At 47.1% G+C, this 19,773-nt stretch overlaps 3 protein-coding genes across 8 annotated transcripts in view; all 3 read left to right on the forward strand.

The window, feature by feature from the left end:
* The first annotated feature begins 745 nt into the window (after positions 1–745).
* On the forward strand, positions 746–4,432 carry srp19 (signal recognition particle 19). The gene is made up of 5 exons (XM_084946030.1): positions 746–953; positions 2,968–3,043; positions 3,729–3,800; positions 3,891–3,999; positions 4,084–4,432. Exons 1-5 carry the CDS (start codon positions 916–918, stop codon positions 4,212–4,214), a joined length of 426 nt encoding a protein of 141 aa, XP_084802156.1. The 5' UTR covers positions 746–915; the 3' UTR covers positions 4,215–4,432.
* A 3,320-nt stretch (positions 4,433–7,752) lies between these two features.
* Positions 7,753–13,921, forward strand: rsph14 (radial spoke head 14 homolog). Its single transcript, XM_084947412.1, has 6 exons — positions 7,753–8,274; positions 8,556–8,658; positions 9,575–9,693; positions 9,887–10,109; positions 10,195–10,334; positions 10,504–13,921. The coding sequence occupies exons 1-6, from the start codon at positions 8,106–8,108 to the stop codon at positions 10,782–10,784; spliced, it is 1,035 nt and encodes a 344-aa protein (XP_084803538.1). The 5' UTR covers positions 7,753–8,105; the 3' UTR covers positions 10,785–13,921.
* A 1,123-nt stretch (positions 13,922–15,044) lies between these two features.
* LOC146376808 (dematin-like) overlaps positions 15,045–19,773 on the forward strand; it is a 30,811-nt gene continuing 26,082 nt past the window's right edge. For 2 of the 6 annotated variants that reach the window (XM_084947415.1, XM_084947413.1), the window contains exon 1: positions 15,045–15,189. The gene's annotated coding sequence lies outside the window, so the exon portion shown is untranslated. Of the gene's footprint in view, positions 15,190–15,605; positions 15,774–19,773 lie in introns of those variants that run through there. The other 4 variants (XM_084947416.1, XM_084947418.1, XM_084947417.1 and 1 more) reach the window with 4 other exon arrangements.

Below are 19,773 nucleotides of genomic sequence, written 5' to 3' on the forward strand. Positions count from 1 at the left end.
AGTGCAGACAGCTGCACATTTACAGTTTTTCTGCATCGCTTTAACAACAACAACAACAATAATAATAATAACTTTATTTATAAATCACTTTCAAACAAAGTGCTGAACAGGTACATGGATTCAACAGCCACTTTATTAGGTACATCTGTTCAACTACTCGTTAATGCAAATATCATTTAATCAGCCTGTAATGAATCAGCAACGTTAAAGCATGTCGACATGGTCAGAACAGCCTGTTGGAGTCAGACTGAGCATCAGGAAGATGACTGGACGAGGCTCTTGATACGGGCCGAGTATTTCAGACACTGCTGGACTTTTCCCTCCTGTGGTTTACAGAGAGCGGCAGAGACAGGAAACATCCAGTGAGGAGCAGTTCTCTGGGTGAAACTGGCTCGTAGAATGAACTCGAGACAGGTGATAGGAAGGCAACAGTAACTCAAACAACCGCTCGTTATACACAAGTTATGCAGATGCGCATCTCTGAAAGCACAGCACATCAGACCATGAAGCAGAGTGGCTACAGCAGCAGAAGACCACACTGTGGGCTACACCTGTCAGCTAACAACAAGAAACTGAGGCTACAGCTCACATGTGACATAAGCCTTAGAGTCTAAGGCTTCTTTCTTCACTGACAGGTTTCATCTGGATGTTTAAGTTTATACAACAACATTTATTCATGTCAAAACGGAACTGACAAACAAACAGTAGAGGGCAGCAACATCCCAGCGCTGTGTGTATTCTGCCTAAATACAGAAGCCGAAGAAGAGAAGCGGCTGTTGTCAACAGTGTGGCCATATGGCTGCGTTATCCTTACGGTAGCCTGTGTGTATGTGAGGTGATACTACAAACATATTAGTGTCCATTACTGAGAGGCTCGGATCAGACGGTGCGTTTAGTCCCCGAGCAGCGACAGCCATGGCTCATCTCACCCAGAACCCCGCGGATAAAGAGCGGTAAGTCCAGGACCCTGGCTAAGCTACAGCTAACAGAGCTAGCCGGTTTCTCGTGCGGACTCTTGTGGAGAATTTTAAAAATTTAAGGAAACAAATGCACCTACAAACGACACGTGCTTATTTTAAGATGTTGAAGCACACATGTGGATCCTGGGAGACTGATCTTCAGTTCGGCATACAGTCCTGCAGCTTTTAACTGAAGCTCCACGGAAAAAGGTTGTTTTAATGGTTTAAATGTTCACTTCAGAGCCGAACCTCGACGATGAAACGCCGGTGAAACGAGGACATTCTGAGAAGCTGGCACTGAGTTTTTAAAGGACTTTTAGTGAAATGTCTTTCATGCCGATATTTAAATCTTATTTTGTACTGAGCTGTGTGTAAAGTTACGGGGAACAGAGGGAAAGTTAAATTGCGCATTTTCTACATGAAGTTTGGCCTGTGGTCCTCATCCTTAAGCATGACGTGTGATTAGAAGTTTAAGCTTGATGTTCACAGACCGCCTTATTTTTAAAGCTAAAGGGGCGAAATGTGATCAGAGTCACATTAATGTGCAGAAAGTTTGCTGAACGTTCCGGTTCGGAGAGTTTGATCAGATCTGTGGAGCTCAGTTCCTCTTTGTGGAGCTTACAGGATGTTTCCCTCATTGTTAGCCCAGTCCTTGTTCCTGACCGTTTTTATAGTGTGTGTTTGTTATCTTTGTTAGTTTGTTTTTGATGAAGCCTCTGAACTCTGACCTACGAATCACTGAAACATTAAAAACAGCTCCCAACTGAAGGCAGGGACCCGCGCCGTGCCGACACATAGCAGACCGTTTCTTTAGTTGAGTCTGTGAAAAATGCCAAAAACATCACATTTTGACATAAAACAGCATTTTTGATCCAACACGCTGATTCCCAAAGAGCTGATAACGTGGCATATCTCAGTGTGGTGTGGAGCGTTTATTTAGAAGTCTAAAGAAAAACTGTACAGAAGAAGTGTGAGGCCTAAAAAAGTCTACAGTGGATCAACAGGATCTGAAAGAGCTGACACAGGAGCTGAGAGATGATCTGGATCTTCAGCTGATCGTCTAATGTTCACTGAAGCTTCATCAGAAATGTCTCAGTGGAGGACAGCTTGTAGGAAGACCTTCTTAATGAAGGGTTAGGGGAGGAAGGGCGGAGCCCTGAAGACCAGAAGAACAGGTCTGATTTAGAGATGGATCCACATCATGGTCCATGTGTACGAGGAGGTCCCACACTGAGAGTCTGCAGCCATCAGGTGGAGACTCTGTCGTGGTTTCAGCTGCAGGTTAGTCAGTGGAGTCTGATCCTCCATGCAGGAACATCTGATCTTAGCAGCTTCATGTTTCAGCACGACGATGATCCCAACACACTGTCAGTGAAGCACACAGGAGAACGCCATCAGAGCCGGACCTCAGCATGACTGAAGCAGAGTGGGACAGCACAACATGAGTGTCCTTCAGGAAGCCCGGAGAACTGAAGATCCTCAGAGACTGAGAGCAGCTCAGAGCTCACGCTGAGCTGAAGGATGAAGCTGCTCACGCCACAGATTCACCTCCAGGCTGCTTGTTTTTGCCCTGTTTGCTGCATTTGCATTTATATTTACTCTATTCAAATTTTCCTACAAAATATAAAGAACTGAGGAGTGGCTGAAGACCGTTGCACAGCTCTGTATGCACGCACACACACACACGGAGCAGAAACGATGACGTTTGTGCAGCAGGCGATTCAAGCACGGTGGCGCCAGTGTGCGGCAGCCTCGCCTCTGTCAGTGCGCCCCAGGGCGGCTGTGGCTACAATGTAGCTGCCATCACCAGTGTGTGAATGTGTGGATGACTGGATATGTAAAGCGCTTTGGGGTCCTTACGGACTGAGTAAAGCGCTATACAAATACAGGCCATTTACCATTTTTACCATTTGGTGAGTGATTCCAGCCGAGCGTTATTACTTAGCGCGCTCGGCTTCATGCATGAGGACGGCCGTCAGTCACTGAGTCGCTGCGTCGTCTGTTTCAGGTTCGTCTGCCTCTATCCCATCTACATCAACAGTAAGAAGACGCTGGCTGAAGGACGAAGGATCTCCGTGGAGAAGGTGACGGTTTAACGTTCATGTGTTTGATGACTACGTACGCTCGCAGCCTGTGTGACATGTTTTTGTAGATGAAAACGGCATAAAGATCATTAGAGCTCGTGCTGTGCGTCTACAAGGAGACGCACGACTGCTGGAAGATTCGTTTTTTTAAATAAGTAAAAATCATGACGCACAAGTGTTTGTAGCATAACATGGAAACAGCCTCTGATAAGCCTGAATGATCGTGTTTGATGTTACCTCTGAAACCTGAGCTGTGATCTTTGAACTTAACTCATCTTCTTTTAAAGGATTTTACAGTCGACTGAAACACGAGATAAGTGTGAAGAAACTCTTGGATTTAAAAAAAAAAAAAGACCAGATGGAAAAAAAAACCCTGAAACAAAAAGTTTCACTGTGAAAAGGTTGATTCTGTTCATGAACAGTGGGCTGGAGGTCAGCTTATCATCAATAATATGCAAATTCTCATGACCATTGATCAAAGATCAGGGTCATTGATCAGCAGCTGTTAATCATCATGAAACGTTTCTCCCACTGAAAACATCCAGATGAACAGAATCAACCTTTTGGGATTTCTTTACCTGGATGACTGATCGGGCATCAGGACATCTGCTGCTCGCTCAAATGTACTAAAGTAAAATAAACAGGAAGTGGCGTGCTGAGTGTGAACGTGCTGCTGTGTCTGCAGGCGGTGGAGAATCCGTCCTGCACTGAGATCAGAGACGTGCTGGCAGCTGCAGGGATGAACGTCTACATGGAGGTAACACCTGAGAACGAACACACACACACACACACACACACACACACTCTGTAAAACACAGCGTGGTCGGACTCTGTGTGTCTCTTCCAGAACAAAATCCACCCCCGGGAGTGGAACAGGGACAGCCAGTTCAAAGGTCGGGTCAGAGTTCAGATTAAGCAGGCGGACGGCAGCCCGTGTCAGGAGAAGTTCAGCTCACGTGAGTGCTTTTATTTTGAAAGGACACTGCTGCACGTAGACGACATTAGCCGAGGTAAAGGTGTGCCGTTTGTGGTGATCGCAGGTAAAGACGTGATGATCTACGTCGCAGAGATGATCCCCAAACTCAAGACTCGGACGCAGAAGAGCGGAGGAGGCGACACCAGCTCTCAGCAGGGAGAGGGAGGGAAGAAGAGCAAGAAGAAGAAGAAATAGACACAAAATGATTTTGGTTTGTCTTTAAATGTTTTTTTGTTGGTTATTGATTTGATTGGATGAGAATCAGACGGAGGCAGGTTTTTGTTTCTCTTATTCTGCTTCCAAAATGAAAACCTGAATGTTTTTCACGTTCTCATGTGTTCATTTATGTTTGAACTGAGGGCTCCGTTCACCTCGTCCAACAGCTTCACACAATAAACGTTTCATTTTCTCTCCTTTTTTTTGTTGCCTTCGTGTGTCGACCTCAGAACGAATCCAACAATGACGTCAGCATCGGCGCGTTCTGATGTTTTTCCAGTGATTTCAATACGTGTTTTTCAGGTTTAAGAGAACCTAAGTTCTTTTTTCCCACAGGTTTGACCAATGACTGTAGAAAACATGGACGACCTAATAGCTCCCAAAAAATGAAACCCAGACGTCTCTATCGCCCCCTGGTGTCTGACTGCAGTATAGGTCATAAACCCGCCTCCTCCATGTTAGCGGATGGGACTGGGCTCAGACTAAAATAAAGTCCTCAGATAAAGATGCTTCCTTTCATCATTAGTAGTTCTCATCACGCTGATTTGTGTTCAGTGGGCTCTTTTCTCACAGGGTGGATTAGTTTTGACTGTCTTAGCACTTTCTCAGTCTCTGCAGCTCACAGTGGGTAAAATAAGTCTTGAACACGTTACCGGTTTTCTAAATATGTTTGTAAAAGTGATGTTGCAATGAAATTCTCTTTCTGTAACAACTCATCCGGTCGACACATGCAAAGAAACCAAAGCAGAGAGAGGTTATGTGTAATAATGAGAAATGACACAGGAGAAGAGTTGAACACATGAGGAGGACGGAGGTCGTGACCGCAGCTGACATCAGTCCTGCCGCTTTGATTAACATCAGCTGGTTCAGTCCCAGCGGACGGCCGATACAGAGGTGTGTCACACTGTGACGTGAATGTTAACTGGTAACCACTCAAAGCATAGAAGAGCGCACTTGTGTGAATGAGGGTCCAGAGTCCAAACCTCGTCCAGCATTAACAGCACAGACGTATGTCTGTGAAGGTTCTCAGTCATCCAGGTCATCATAGTCTAAGGAGCTTGGAAAGAAAAGCGTCTGGACTTCTTTGGGTTGCTTGAAGACCCTACACCACCGGGCAGAACATGTTCCCTCTAAGCCTGAAGGGAAAAAGAAGGAACACACATGTAAAGGAAGCACTCAAAACGTGTGGTTATCGTAATTGGGCGTTCATAAAGTCAGCAAAGATGCACTGAAAAGAACATCAGACACCAGCGAGGGAGGATAAGAAGGACAGACGCAACAACATTGTCATCCCCTATGTAGCCGGTGTATCAGAGAAACTCAGGAGCGTTTTCTCCAAGCACGACATCCCAGTGTATTTCTTTCATAAACTGTTTATGCTGAGTCTGAGTCTGCAGAGGGTCCCAGTGATGTGGAAGACATCATGCCTCGTCCCTGTAGCAAAGACGCCACGTCCCAGTGGCCCCCAGGATTACAGGCCCGTGGCACTGGCCTCCCACATCATGAAGACCCTGGAAAGGCTCATCCTGGACCAGCTGCGACCCATAGTAAGACCACACCTGGATCCCCTTCAGTTCGCTTATCAGCCTCGTCTTGGAACTGAGGACGCCATCATCTACCTGCTCAATCGTGTCTACACCCATCTGGACCAGCCGGCGAGCACTGTGAGGGTCATGTTTTTTGACTTTTCTAGTGCTTTCAACACCATCAGGCCGACCCTCCTGGGTGATAAGTTAGCAGCGATGCAGGTGGATGCTTCTCTGGTGTCCTGGATTGTTGATTACCTGACAGGAAGACCACAATATGTACGTCTCCCACAGTGTGTGTCTGACAAGGTGATCAGCAACACAGGGGCACCACAGGGGACCGTCCTCTCCCCCTTCCTCTTCACCCTCTACACCACAGACTTCAGCCACTGCACAGAGACCTCCATCTTCAGAAGTTTCCTGATGACTCTGCGGTGGTTGGATGCATCAGCAGGGATGATGAGACAGAGCACCGGGCTGTGGTCGACTCCTTTGTCACGTGGTGTGAGCAGAATCATCTGCAGCTCAACGTGGCAAAGACCAAGGAACTGATCGTGGACTTCAGGAAGACCAGGAAACACTTGACCCCTGTTTCAATCCAGGGGGTCAGTGTTGACATTGTGGAGGACTATAAATACCTTGGAGTTCACATTGACAATAAACTGGACTGGGCTAAAAACACCACAGCACTTTACAGGAAGGGCCAGAGTCGTCTCTATTTTTTGAGGCGACTGAGGTCCTTCAACATCTGCCAGAAAATGCTCAGGATTTTCTATGAGTCTGTTGTGGCCAGTGCGATCCTCTATGCTGTTGCATGCTGGGGGAGCAGGCTGAGGGTCGCAGATGCCAACAGACTTAATAAACTAATCCGTAAGGCCAGTAATGTTGTGGGGATGGAGCTGGACTCCCTCAAGGTGGTGTCGGAGAGGCGGATGCTGTCCAAGATAAAGACAATGTTGGATAACACCTCCCACCCACTCCATGACATGCTGGTCAGTCACAGGAGCTCGTTCAGTGAGAGACTGAGATTACCCATGATGCACCACTGAACGACACAGGAAATCTTTCCTGCCTGTGGCTCCCTGTACAACGCATCCACTTAACACACTGGTTACTGCTACAGCTACACATGTTTCTTTTTCAGCTATTTATTAATAAGTGACTTTATGTATATGTATATATATATATATATATATATATTCCTGTATATATTGTACTATTCTTAGTTAGTGTATTGTCTGTCTCGTTAATGTTTGTTTATAATGGAGCACTGTAACGAAAAATAATTTCCCCTTCGGATCAATAAAGTATTCTGATTCTGATACTTCAGACCCAACAACACACTCAGACACAAACTAGTTCATCACAAAGACAAAACGCCAAAACACAGACTTAACAATGTGGTGTATGCTGTACAGTGCAGCGAGGAATGCCCAGACCTCTACATTGGAGAGACCAAACAGCCACTTCACAAGCGCATGACACAACATCGAAGAGCCACGTCCACAGGACAAGACTCAGCAGTTCATCTGCATCTAAAGGTCAAAGGTCACTCTTTTGAGGATGCCAATGTTCACATTTTGGACAGAGAGGACAGATGGTTTGAAAGAGGAGTGAAAGAAGCCATCTATGTCCACTGTGAGCGACCATCTTTGAACAGAGGCGGGGCTTACAACACCAACTGTCTGCCATCTATAATCCAGTTTTGAGATCCTTCCCAGACGCCTTAACGCCCACTCACATCCTGGGCCATCTGACCTCAGGAAATCACATGATAAGGTGGGGCCAGGTTTCACAATGAACTCACCCGAAACTCTGGCTGATTGGGACCCACACCCAGTTTCACACCTTGGCTCATATGATTAGGTGGAGGATCATCAGGGGGTCGTTTGTCCCTCTTTGGGGGGACTCTCCGCCATTTTACCCTAGAACTGAAGAAGCTTCTCAGATGAGAGGTGAAACGTCTTCAAGCAACTTAAAGAAGTCCAGACGCTTTTCTTTCCAAGCTCCTTAGACAAACAGCACAGAAGCTACACCGGGACCCTCACTGGATGGTTTCCATGGCAGCAGCTCCTTCGGGTGTCGTTTCCGCTTTATTTAATGCGATTGTTTGATTTGATGATTGTGTTTCTATTTGATTTAAACAAACGATCACGGAATAACAGGACCAGTCAGGAGGTTCCCATAAGTCCTACAGGCATGAAACGCATCACCACAGTGGCCTGATGTTTATATGCGGTTACTAGGCAACAGGTGAGCGTTGATCGGCTGACCAGCGGACCCGGTGTGCTCCTGATCGATTAACCTGCCCCCTCTCTCACCTCTACGCGGAGCTTCGTCCCGGATGGCCGGGGCGCTCACGGACCCGACCCGGGCTCCGGTGGCCTTCGGGCGGCGGGCCGTGCCGCAGCTGTTCGGGGAGCTGCAGCGGGCCGGGGCTGCGGCGAGGCTCCGGGCTCTGACGTCACTCTGCGACCTGGTGCCGGAGCGACTGTACCAGGCTGTTACCGGAGGTAAGAGCTCAGAGGGTCACCGTGAGGTCCGCCCTCTGCACAGGGAGGACAGGTGTGCAGTTCAGGGGAAATCGGGGAGAGAAGGGAGGAGCCGTGAAACTGTGTTGGACATCCCTGCTTTTGAAAACTATAAAACATAACCTGAGGACTTCAGGTGTTTCACTAGCTGTTATTGGCGTGTTTGAAGGTGGGACTTGGGGTGGCACCGGCCCACTCTGAAGTCTGCTGTGACTAAAATGGAGGAAAGTTGGGAAAAGTACAAACTGGTTCTTCTTCTGCAGGTTTTCTGAAGCAGCTGAAGGTTTTGTTCAGGGATGAAGATCCATCAGTCAGAGCAAAAACCTGTGAGCTTCTTCACCTGCTGACCTCACACAGCATCGGCAGGTACGTGCACCGAGACAAACAGGCACAGCACCGGGAGGAAGACGGGGTCATCAGGTCATTCTGTTTAAAACGGAAAAGCAGGAAAGCAAAACACTCACAACTGCAATAAAGAGGCAAACAGATCAAACAACCACATAATGCAAAACAACAGATACACAAAAATGACAACCAAAAACTAGCAAATCTAGTAAATAAAGCTTCTCATGTCTTTAAGACAAACGTGTTTGGAGTCGATCACAGACCAAAGATCCGCTCAAACACTCGAGTTCATCACGAAGAAGCAAACAGAATCTTGTTTTGGGAGTTTTTCAGACAGGAGAGAAAATGTTGAGCCTGTAAAGTTGACAAACGGCTGTTCTGGAAAACCGGATGCGACGTGTGAGCAGAATGAAAGAACGATGAAGAGAAAATCTGAACTGCTGGGCTCTCAGTTTCTGCTGTGCTGCGACCCCACCAGCAGGTGGCGCTGTGACCCAGCTGTGAGGTCCAGGTGAAGCTGAAGCTTGGCTCCTCCATTTGTGTTATGGAGCTTTTAAACATGACATTGAAATAAATGTCCGACACAAATGAACAAACACTTTTTTTAAATTATTTGACAATAAATAAACCACCAAATTACACAAAATACTTTTTTTATTAATACTGTGAAATAACTTTTCAATTTTATTTAATAACCTATTAAAAACACAGAATTTACCTTTTATTTTTAAATTATTAAGATAAATAAAGCATTACATAAGAGCTAAATCATGAGAGTTGCGTCTGCCTGTGGACCATTAACTAGCAGAGAGTTTCTTTTATAAATTTAGGATATTTGTTGGGATCCGTTTGTGTCATTTTTTGAATCTTTCTGAAAGTTCAGGAGCTTTAAAGCTGTTCAGGGTTCATGTGTGTGTCCTGTCGCCTCCTCCTGCAGGCAGGCCGTCCTCGCCTCCTCCCTGCTCCCTCCTCTCTGTCAGCTGTTGGACGACTCCTCGTTCTCCTGCAGGAGGAACGTCCACCGAGTGCTGAGCCGCCTCGCTCTGCTGCCTGCAGGTAAGCTCGGATTCTCAGCATCAGCAGCTGAACTCAAACCCGGAGTTTAATGATTGAGGACTAAGATGATGTTTGAGGGGTCAAGGGGCGTGTCCTCAGGGCAGCAGGTCACACGCTGCAGCACTCGTACGTCTGTGGGCGTTCATGAGGACAGTTCAGGGCTTAATTGTGGGTTTTCCACACCGCCCTGCAGGAGCAGAGGCTCTCCTCTCTCTGGTGCCTAAACTGATGCTGAAACTCACAAAGGAGGAAGATGAGGAGGTGCAGTTGCTGCTCCTCTCCACCCTCACCCACTGCTCCAGGCTGGACGCCCTGCCGGGGTTGGCCTCCGATGGCGTCTCGCTGCTGGGACGCAAACTGTCCCACCGATCCTCGATCATCCGCCGAGAGGCGGCCGCAGCAATGATGGCACTCAGGTAGATCAGCTCGCTCTGATCCAGGCTGTGCTTTTGTTTCCTCGCCGTGCGCTGGTTTAACCGACTGTTTGTCTGCTGGTTACAGCGTTCCCATGGACGGGAAGCGACAGGTCTGCGAGGATGCCGAGGTCCTTCCTGTCCTCGTTGGTCTTCTACGGGACAAAGACGTGGAGGTTCAAGCCAACGCTGCAGGAGTCATCATGAACACCGTCATCATCACCACCGGTACAAACGCACACACCGGCTTCCACAACCCTCAACTCAGAAACTCCAAACTTTGAATCATGATCAGTTTAAGTAAAATCGGTTCTTACATCCACGATCAGTCTAAAGGTATCGACCCAGCTTCAGTTTAGTTTTCATGTTTCAAACACAGAAGTATCTGTGACTGCAGGTAAGCAGCGGTGCCTGGACCTGGACGTCCTCCCCGTCCTCCTCGGCCTGCTGTCTGAGAAGCACGGGGACGATGACGAGGAGGAGATGAAGAAGAGGAGGAAGGCCCTCATCATGTACGTCCTTCGTGCGCTCACCTCATTGGCTGAGGCTCCTAACGGCCGCCGCCTCCTCCTGGAGCAGCTCCCCCTGCTGGAGAAGAAGGCTGAGGCTGCGGAGGTGGACCAGGACATCCGACGGGCCACTCAGACCGCCATCCAGGTCATCACCTGGACTCCATGACCTCTGACCTCCAGAGGTCTCATGGAGTAAGAAAATAAAAAAGCAAAACTCATCACACATTTTCTGATGTCATTGTTAAACATCACATGACCGGTCCAATCAAATCTGGGTGCATCATGGGATATCTCTATAAATGTGTTATAAGAGTAGGTTGTTTACTTTAACTGCTGAGGACATTTACTCTAAAGTGTTCTGCTCATGAATGCCAGCATGTGTTCACTGTGTGTTTTCTGAATGAAGAGCTTAAACCTGCATTTGTTCTAATGTCCAGCAGGGGGCGACACCTCCGGCTGAGTAATGAAGTCTGACGCATATCGTGTATCGTTAATGTCCGTGAATGTTACAGATTTGTAAGTGATGTGTTTTAGTGGGAACTATGTTTACTGTCTGTCCAATAGAGAGGCGTTACCACGGCAACTAAGATGGGGACAAAGCTTTAAAAGGCGTCGCGTTTTAACCCGAACTAAAGTCTTACTAACATTAACCAAGTGACACCGTTTTAAATGTATTTGAAAAACGAGAAATAAAAAACGTCTCTCACACACGCGATGACATCACCAACACCTCCCAACTCCAAATTTGAACTTTTGTTTTATAAGAGGCGTGGCTACATGGGCGTGAATCAGTACACGTGGGTGAAACGCCGTGTTCAGGGACATGAAATAATGTTCGGAAATTTTGATGGACTCTTAAAAAATAATCACATCATCACATCTCACAGGTGTAGGCCACACAGCTCATCAGCGCAGGGTACTGCCCCTCGGCAGGCTTCCTGAAGTCATCCAATCAGAAGACAGTGGGCTTAAATTGTGAGTGAGGTGTTAAAGAGACAGAAGCTAAAGCAGCTTATTTCAGACAGCTCCATGAAAGCTCAGTATCAGATAAAGGATTACTTTGAACTGTTATTCATGGAAAGCCACTTTAGTCGTCTCCAGAACACATTTAGAAGAACAGCGAACATGAAATGAGCAAAATACGCCCACTTTCTACTTTACCTGAAAGGTTTAGGTACAAGTACGTCCCCCAGTGTCCCAAATGTAAAGTTTAAATATAATCTGACCTGACCCGTGCAGCGTGTTTCGGATACAAATCAAACTAATTCAGTTTTTAGTCTAAAACAAAGTCATTGATGACAGACTTTATATAAAACCTCTTTGATTTAACTATTGTAGTTTAAATAAATATTTAATATTTAAGTGATATTCAGTGTTATGTATTAGCATTATTAGCAGATGAGCAGGATGATACACACTCTAGAACACAACCAGAGACATCTGTGACCCCCTCAGGGTCACGCACCAGTGTTTGAGCCCCTGTGAGCGGGATCGCCTTGTTCGTACTGAATGGCGTTTCCTCTCAGACCTGCTGCTCTGAACAAAACTGAGAGCCTGACGCTGCAGGTGGTGACATGAAGCCAAACAAACTGCATGAATGAAACAAAAGAGGGAGCCGGAGAGGCCAGCGGTGTTCAAAAGTGTGAAACATGAGTCTGCGCAAGAAAACGTGATTTATATCAGACGAGTTTCCAATGTCTGTCCCTTTATACATAAGAAAATAACTGAGAACAGAACAAACACAACAGCAGATTATTGACACACTAAGACTGTCTCAGGTCGTCTGTACAGGGAGCTCAGTCAGGTCCAAATGATGGGCGACACGCACTTTAACAAAAATATACAAATGTGTTTAATATAAAGAAGGAAAAGCCTTAATTAATCATAATTAACTGTAATTGATGTGCTGCATAAACAGAGAGTGGGCAGAGACTGACACAGGGAGGCTGGACAGGTGCTCACCGTCACTGACTCCGCCTACCAGGAACCTGCAAGACGACACAGAGGGACAAACACGCATTGCACTGGAACGTGGCAGTGTGGTCAAACAAACACATTAATATCACAAAGATGGAGCATGTGGAGGTTGGTGGCTGCACGGACGGTACTATCCTCAGCAAACACGCTGTGAACGCCTCAAAAATGAATGACGGAGCTTCAGCCTGAATGGATCACATGATGAACTCTGCACCAATAGCAGACAAGTGCCATGACGCTGGACGTTGATATTATGGATATGTAACTGGCAGTGATGGGAATAACAGTGTTACAAGTAACAGCGTTACGAATGCCGTTACTTTTTTCAGTAACGACTAATCTAGCTAATTACTATTCCTATCGTTACAACGCCGTTACCGTTACTAACAAGAAAATGCGGTCCATTACTATTTTTCAACAAACAGACGGTTGAAGCTGTGTTCAGCTTACAGCATCTTATATCAGCTGCAGGAAGTAGCTGTAAGTAATCTGGACGCTACAGCTTTAAGCAGCTGCGCTCCCGCGGACGGTAATCACGATCACTTTTTGGCACAACACCTGGAGCTCAGGGGGCAAAACAATCGCATGAGTGCTGCTGTTTGACTGAGGAAGAATAAAGTAGTCGTGGTAAGCCAATCACATGACCACTTAAAGACAAAGCAACAAGGTGACATATACCCGTTTCTAAACTCTGGTGATGGGCCACGTGATAAACAATATATACGCGGCGTTTATTCCTCAATAGTTTCGTCACATTTACTGTCTAAGGACAGCGCAGCGAGACCTCTCTGCTTATGAGCAAAAAACAAAAACAGCCCTTTCGTTTTGGTGGAAAAATGCACCATGTCGACCAATCAAAAATGATATGGCAACATGACATTTGGTTGTTTAGGAAGAGAGAGAGAGAGAGTTTTGTGATGTCAGAGATTTGTGACGTTTAGCGTGTTTGGAGTGTGTAGTTAATGTGTTGTCTTGTGTAGTTAGTGTGTAGTGTTGTGGATAGTTTTGTGTTGTGTGTCAGAACAATGAGGCGACTGCTGTCTCCAGGTAGAAACAGGAGTGATACACCTGCTGCTGTCAGACCTGCAGGTATCAGGCTGTGATGTTCTCCTTTAGAGTGGACAGAAATTATTTTTTTGGAGTGGCACAAATAATTTGGCATCTTATTGAAGAACAGCTGATTGTTCTGTAAATAGTTTGAAGAAATTGTTTAAAAAAAGGTAAATGGCTGCAAATAACTTTGTTTGCAAAACTTGAGCATATGATTTTAAAATTGACAATTTATATTTGCATTTGAAGTTATGAAATATGATTCATTAAACATGTTTGTGGTTGTTACAGTAAAAAAATATAACTTATTCTACTCGCATTTTATGTTTTTTGTCTGATTTTAGATCAATTGTGTTAATACAGTTTGTCAAAATGAAAACATGACTGTAAATTCAGACACGTGAGGTTGTGCTGAAAAGGATGAGACCAAACAAGGCAAAGGAAATAGTTTTTAAAGGTGAAATGTGGTTAAAAATGGCCAATTATACCCTGGACCCCAGAGGGTTAAACATTTTTTTAAAAGTAACGCAATAGTTACTTTTTAAGTAATTGATTTCTTTTAGTATCTTGTAACTCAGTTACTAACTCAGTTACTTTTTTGAAGAAGTAACTAGTAACTATAATTAATTACTTTTTCAAAGTAACTTGCCCAACACTGGTAAATGGAAGCGGAGAAGATTCGGTGGCTGAGGCCGATCAACCCATAACAGAAGAGTCCTCAGGAAGACACGGGAAAAGCAAACGCTGCCCCGAAGACGGCGTGGGCTGGGTCAAATGGAGACGGGCGCGCGAGCACATGGACCCCCTTTGTTTTGATATCATTGTGGGGACATCAAATTGACATAATGCTTTCATGCTTACCCTAACCATCTGAACCTGAGTTCATAAACAAACACAGTGACTGATTTTACTGCCCATCATATGAGAACATGAGGCTAAAAAAGAGGCAACCCAAGAGGCCACGCCCCTAATAATACAAACTTTGAGACTTTAATGAGTTTCTTAAAGTAATAGACACACCCAACCCGACCCCCAGTACAGCTGACAGTCGCCTCACAGCTGGGGAGCTCTTACTGACTGAGTTTGGGGACAGACTATCCAATCAGGAGCCCCCTTTAAGCTCAAAGGGTGGTCCCTTTCTTTTCCTCTCGTTGGCTCCGGTTGCTTCGAAGCTCGTTCATCATGCGTTGATCCACAGCCTCCGCTGGCTGCGATGAAACCGTCTCCTCCCAGTTTTTTTTCTTTCTAGTTCAGCAGAAGCCACTGCCACACACACACAGACACACACACACACACACACACAGGTTGGCTCTGCTTTGTGCCACCTCGCTTTAAAAACGCTGGATACGCCCCTGCACAGGCATGTTGCAGAGTCATGTTTAACCCCCCCGCTGCTGTGAATGGACCAGTCCAGAGAGAGAGAGTGGTAGAGAGACATAGAGGGGTAGTGGGCAGAGATAGTGAGAGGCGCAGTGCCGCTATCACCCAGAGCAGGTGGTGACGAGCTGCTGGATGTTTCTGACCAGCAGCGCTGACGCTCGCAGGTAAGATTCACCTTCGTGCTTGCCGTGACGAGTTACACGCTGTGATCGTGGGAGTTTCAGTGCTTCCTCCTGAGCAGCAGCTGTTTCAGCCTCAGCGTGAAGCTGATCCTGAGAGTCCGAGTCGCTCTCAGAGCTCAGGCGGATGCTGTTGGGTTAAAATGCGGAGTTTTTAGCGGGACGTTGGCCAGCTCTCTCGCCGGTTGAGGTCGACCTTGTCCGGGGGAGCAGCCGCTGATCACGCCGGGCTGCGGTGCGCCTCCGCCGGACACAGAGGCAAGCTCCTCCCGGTGTTCAGTTATCTTTAAAGTCAGGATGATGAATACTGATGATGATGATGATGATGACGGTGTGAAATTATGTAAGAGGCTGCTGGAGAGTGAGCACGCGGAGGAGAGGAGGAGGAGGGTTTATGTAACACTCCTCCTCACCCAGCATCACTCCGCCGGCCGGCCTCCACCCTGAAGTCCTCCACACGTCCCTGTCTTCTCCTCTCTGAGCTTCTGGAACTTTCTTCTCACCAGAGACTCAAAAGTGTTTCTATTCGTTTCTCTGATTTATGTCTCCGGGATTTCTCACTTCTGCTGGTTTGTTCCCACTGGTTTTGGTTTATTCACGTCTCTTTATCTTTGTTCTGTCTCCGTGTCTCCTGATCTGTCTCGTCTTGTATTTCTTCTGTTCCTTCCTGTCCTCTTGTCCAGCTGGATTTCTCTGCATGTCCGGTCTCATTCCCGTGGTTTGCTCTCTGGATCTCAGCTTCTATCAGTTTCTCTTGATTGATCCTGATTGGTTTATGTCGCTCCTTTATCTCAGTTTTTATCTCTTGTGATTTCTCTTCTTCTTTATCCTCAAAGCCAGATTCTGTCTCGGTCTTTATAAATCTGTCAGTGAGGTCACCCCACACAGTATCTCAGTTTATCTCTGTGTCTCCGCATGTCTTTCTGTTTCTGGCTGTACCTTTACCTCCCTCCATGTCTCTCTGTCCACATTTTAATCTGTTTTCACTCTCGATGGCTCGTGTGTGTGTTTCTGCAGTAAGAACTCAGCGATCGGCCTCCTTCAGCCTCTGAGTACATATTCATATTCATCTGTGTTTACACAGCCTGGTCTCTAAGAAATCACCATGGCAACTACAAAACGCTAACAGTAAGGCTTCAACATGCAACCAATCGGTGACCTCGCCTTAGCTATGTCCATCTTTTATGAACAGTCTTTAAGACGGAGGACAGACCTGAGGAGGTGCGTTTGATTGTGGAGGTGGAGTGTCCCTGTGCCTGTTCATGTGCAGAACGATGATGGATGACTGTTTGATCACGTGACCTCAGCAGAGGTGTGGGAAAGACGTGTAGTCATGGAAACAACAGGAAAACAGATAGATGGATTTGAATCGACTGAGCTTTTTTAACTGTGTGTGTGTGATGCTGAATCTGGCAGTGGTGAGGTTAAAGGTCAGAAGTCACAGCGCTCTGACGTGTCCGGCCCTCGCTGAACAGAGTGTGTGATGTAAACTGCATCAGCTCTCTGTGCTGCTGTGAATGATGAGCCTGCAGTCCTGAGAGAGCAGGAAAACACTGTGTGTGTGTGCATGTGTGTGCGTGTGCGCGTGTGTGTGTGTGCGCGTGTGTGTGCATGTGTGTGTGTGTGCGCGTGTGTGTGCGTGTGCAGACCTCTGAGGGCTTCTCGAGGAGCATCAAACCTGATGTTTGAAGCTCTGAGTTAAAGTGATGTTTGGGGATTGAGGTGTTTTGCACGCGTCTGAAATCCGAGCGCTCGTGTTTGCTGTGTCAGCGTGATCATCAGGGTCAGTGGGCGTGGGGAAGGTTCATTCACGGTGTGTCTGTTTACGCCGTTCTTTGGCTACATGGAGTGAAGGATTCTGGGTAAGCAATAATATGACGTGGTCTCTGTTGAGCTCCAAAGAAACAACAGCACATGGCCCGACTGTGATGACTGCATGTGATGTGCAGGCTGGATTCTGATTGGTTTAAAAGTGAAACATGAAGAATAACCTTTTGTTTATTTTGAGTTCAGGCACCATCAGTGTTTCTTTAGCTCCTGTCAATGAAAATCCTTCATATGTCAGAGTTTCTGTCAGGGTTCACACCTGGTGTCTCTGGTGTCACATGTGCAGAGCTTCAGGCTGCTCTGAAGAAGCTTCCAGTGTTCTTCAGCTGACCTTTTGCATATGAATCTAAACACAATTAAAATCATCTGAATGCTGCTTTTCAGCCAGTTTGGTTGTTACAGTTTCTCTGATGCTCCAACATTTCTAACTTTATTTAAACACGTTGCTGTGAACGCTGCTGAGCAGCTTCAGCAGATTTAAATCTCAGAGCTTCAGTTTGTGTCAAACTTCAGGTTGTTTTGGTGTTTTTGTCCTGATTCTGCAGACGTCAGTCTCATCACAGAGGGACAGGATGCTGCAGTAACCAATTGATTATAATAAAGATTTATTTTGTGTTAAATACCTCTGCCTGGCGTTCTTTTCATTTCAACCCGGATCCAACTGTTACTGTCCCCCACCCTCTTCGTCTAGCTTTCATGTGGGGACGTAACAAAGTGGGGGCTCGTCCGGGATCGGAATGAAAGGAATTGAGTTGATTACGAGTGTGAACAGGTGTTTGTGTGTGGTGTGAGGGTCATTTGACTAGCTGTTGCTCTCCCCGGCTAGCACAGGGGAGTGTCTAGCTGAGCGTTTGCTCTTCCTTCGGACACTCGTTTTTTGTTTTGCCTTTGTTATTTTCGGAGCAAACCCGGGTGGGGATTAATTCTCTGTTGGGTGTAGGCTTTTCGGTGCCTTTGGCACTTGATGATTTGCCTTTAAAGTGGCCTCGAGCCTGGTACGCTCCAGAAGCTAGGTCAGGCTAAATTCTGAGTAGGCAGGACTGGGGAGAGGGTGGGTAGAATCTTAGTTAATGGTTGACTTGACACAACACATTTTATTTCGCCTGTTTTTGGTTGTGTAGTGAAGGTGTTGTGTGGCCCTTGAGTGGTTAGCTTGTGTTTTGCAGGCCGTTTTGCGTTTCATGGCCACTTTTGATATTTCTGGGTTTACGGCAGAGCCGTCGCTTGCCCTGCTGGATGTTTGTAGGAAGAGGGATCTGCATGAGGTGGCAACATATTACGGGATCAGTGTCTCCACTGGTCTACGCAAAGCGGAGCTGAAGGCTGCTCTGGTGTCTGGGTTGTTGGAGAAGGGGGTGGTTGTAAGGCGAGAACCCCCGAGCACACCCGGTCCGGCTGGACCAAGTGCAGCGCCTCAGGTTCCAAGCCAGGCCGTAGAACCGTCAGTGTCTACGCCTGTGGGCCAGGGGCTGCCCAAGGGCGGGCCATTGACGCTGCCCCGTTTTGATCCGCTCTCCACCCAGTCATCAGAGGGTTCTAAGCAGGATGCTAGGCTCAAAGTCCGTCTGGCTCGTCTCCAGCTGGAAAAGGAGGAGCGTGAGAGAGAGTTCCAGCTGAAAAGGGAGATAGAGCTTAGGCGTTTGGACGCGGAACTGGCTAGGGTTAGGGAGGTTGAGCTGATGAAGGTGGAGGTGGAGACTAAGGTCGAGCTACGACAGCTGGAACTCCAGCAGGCCTCCTCCCCTCCTGTGGCGGCTTCGCTGTCACAGACAGAGATACAGTTTGATGTAGGAAGGAATAGTCGTCTGGTCCCTGTATTTCGTGACACTGAGGTGGAGATTTATTTTGAATCATTTGAGCGGATAGCGACAGCCTTGCGTTGGCCGCGGGATGCGTGGGCCATCCTGCTGCAGTGCAAGCTGGTGGGCAAGGCACAGGAAGTTTGTTCCTCGTTGTCCGCTGAGTGCAGTTTGGATTACGACAAACTGAAAAGTGCTATCCTGCTATCGTGGCTCAAGAGTTGGGAGTTCGCCTTGTAATCGTAAGGTTGCCGGTTCGAGCCCCGGCTCCGACAGTCTCGATCGTTGTGTCCTTGGGCAAGACACTTCACCCGTTGCCTACTGGTGGTGGTCAGAGGGCCCGGTGGCGCCAGTGTCCGGCAGCCTCGCCTCTGTCAGTGCGCCCCAGGGTGGCTGTGGCTACAATGTAGCTGCCATCACCAGTGTGTGAATGGGTGGGTGACTGGATGTGTGAAGCGCTTTGGGGTCCTTAGGGACTAGTAAAGCGCTATACAAATACAGACCATTTAGTCCCCGAGGCTTATAGGCAGCGATTTCGGGGGTTGAAAAAGGTGCAGGGTCAATCCTTCCTGGATTTTGCGAGGGAAAAGAGTGTCCTCTTTGGCCGATGGTGTATGGCCTGTAAAGCTGCAGACCTAGTTTCGGTACAGGAGTTAATTCTCATTGAGGAATTTAAAAACTGCATCTCCGAGCGGATGGCAGTATATCTGAATGAACAGAAAGTCTCCACTTTGCAGCAGGCCGCGACACTGGCTGACGAGTTCGCACTCGTCCATAAAGCCAGTATCGTTAAGCAAGAGCGACGCGACACACTAGCGAAGGCTAGCGGTGCTAGTGGTGAGCAAGGCAGGTCCCAGGTCAGACCGGAAATGTTTTTACTGTTTTAAATCTGGCCATTTAGTAGCAAATTGTAAGACCTACAAACAGAAACAGTCAGTCTCGA

This window comes from Perissodus microlepis, chromosome 12 (assembly GCF_051167445.1).
Source record: "Perissodus microlepis isolate ML-2025 ecotype Zambia chromosome 12, ASM5116744v1, whole genome shotgun sequence".
NCBI lineage: Eukaryota > Metazoa > Chordata > Actinopteri > Cichliformes > Cichlidae > Perissodus > Perissodus microlepis.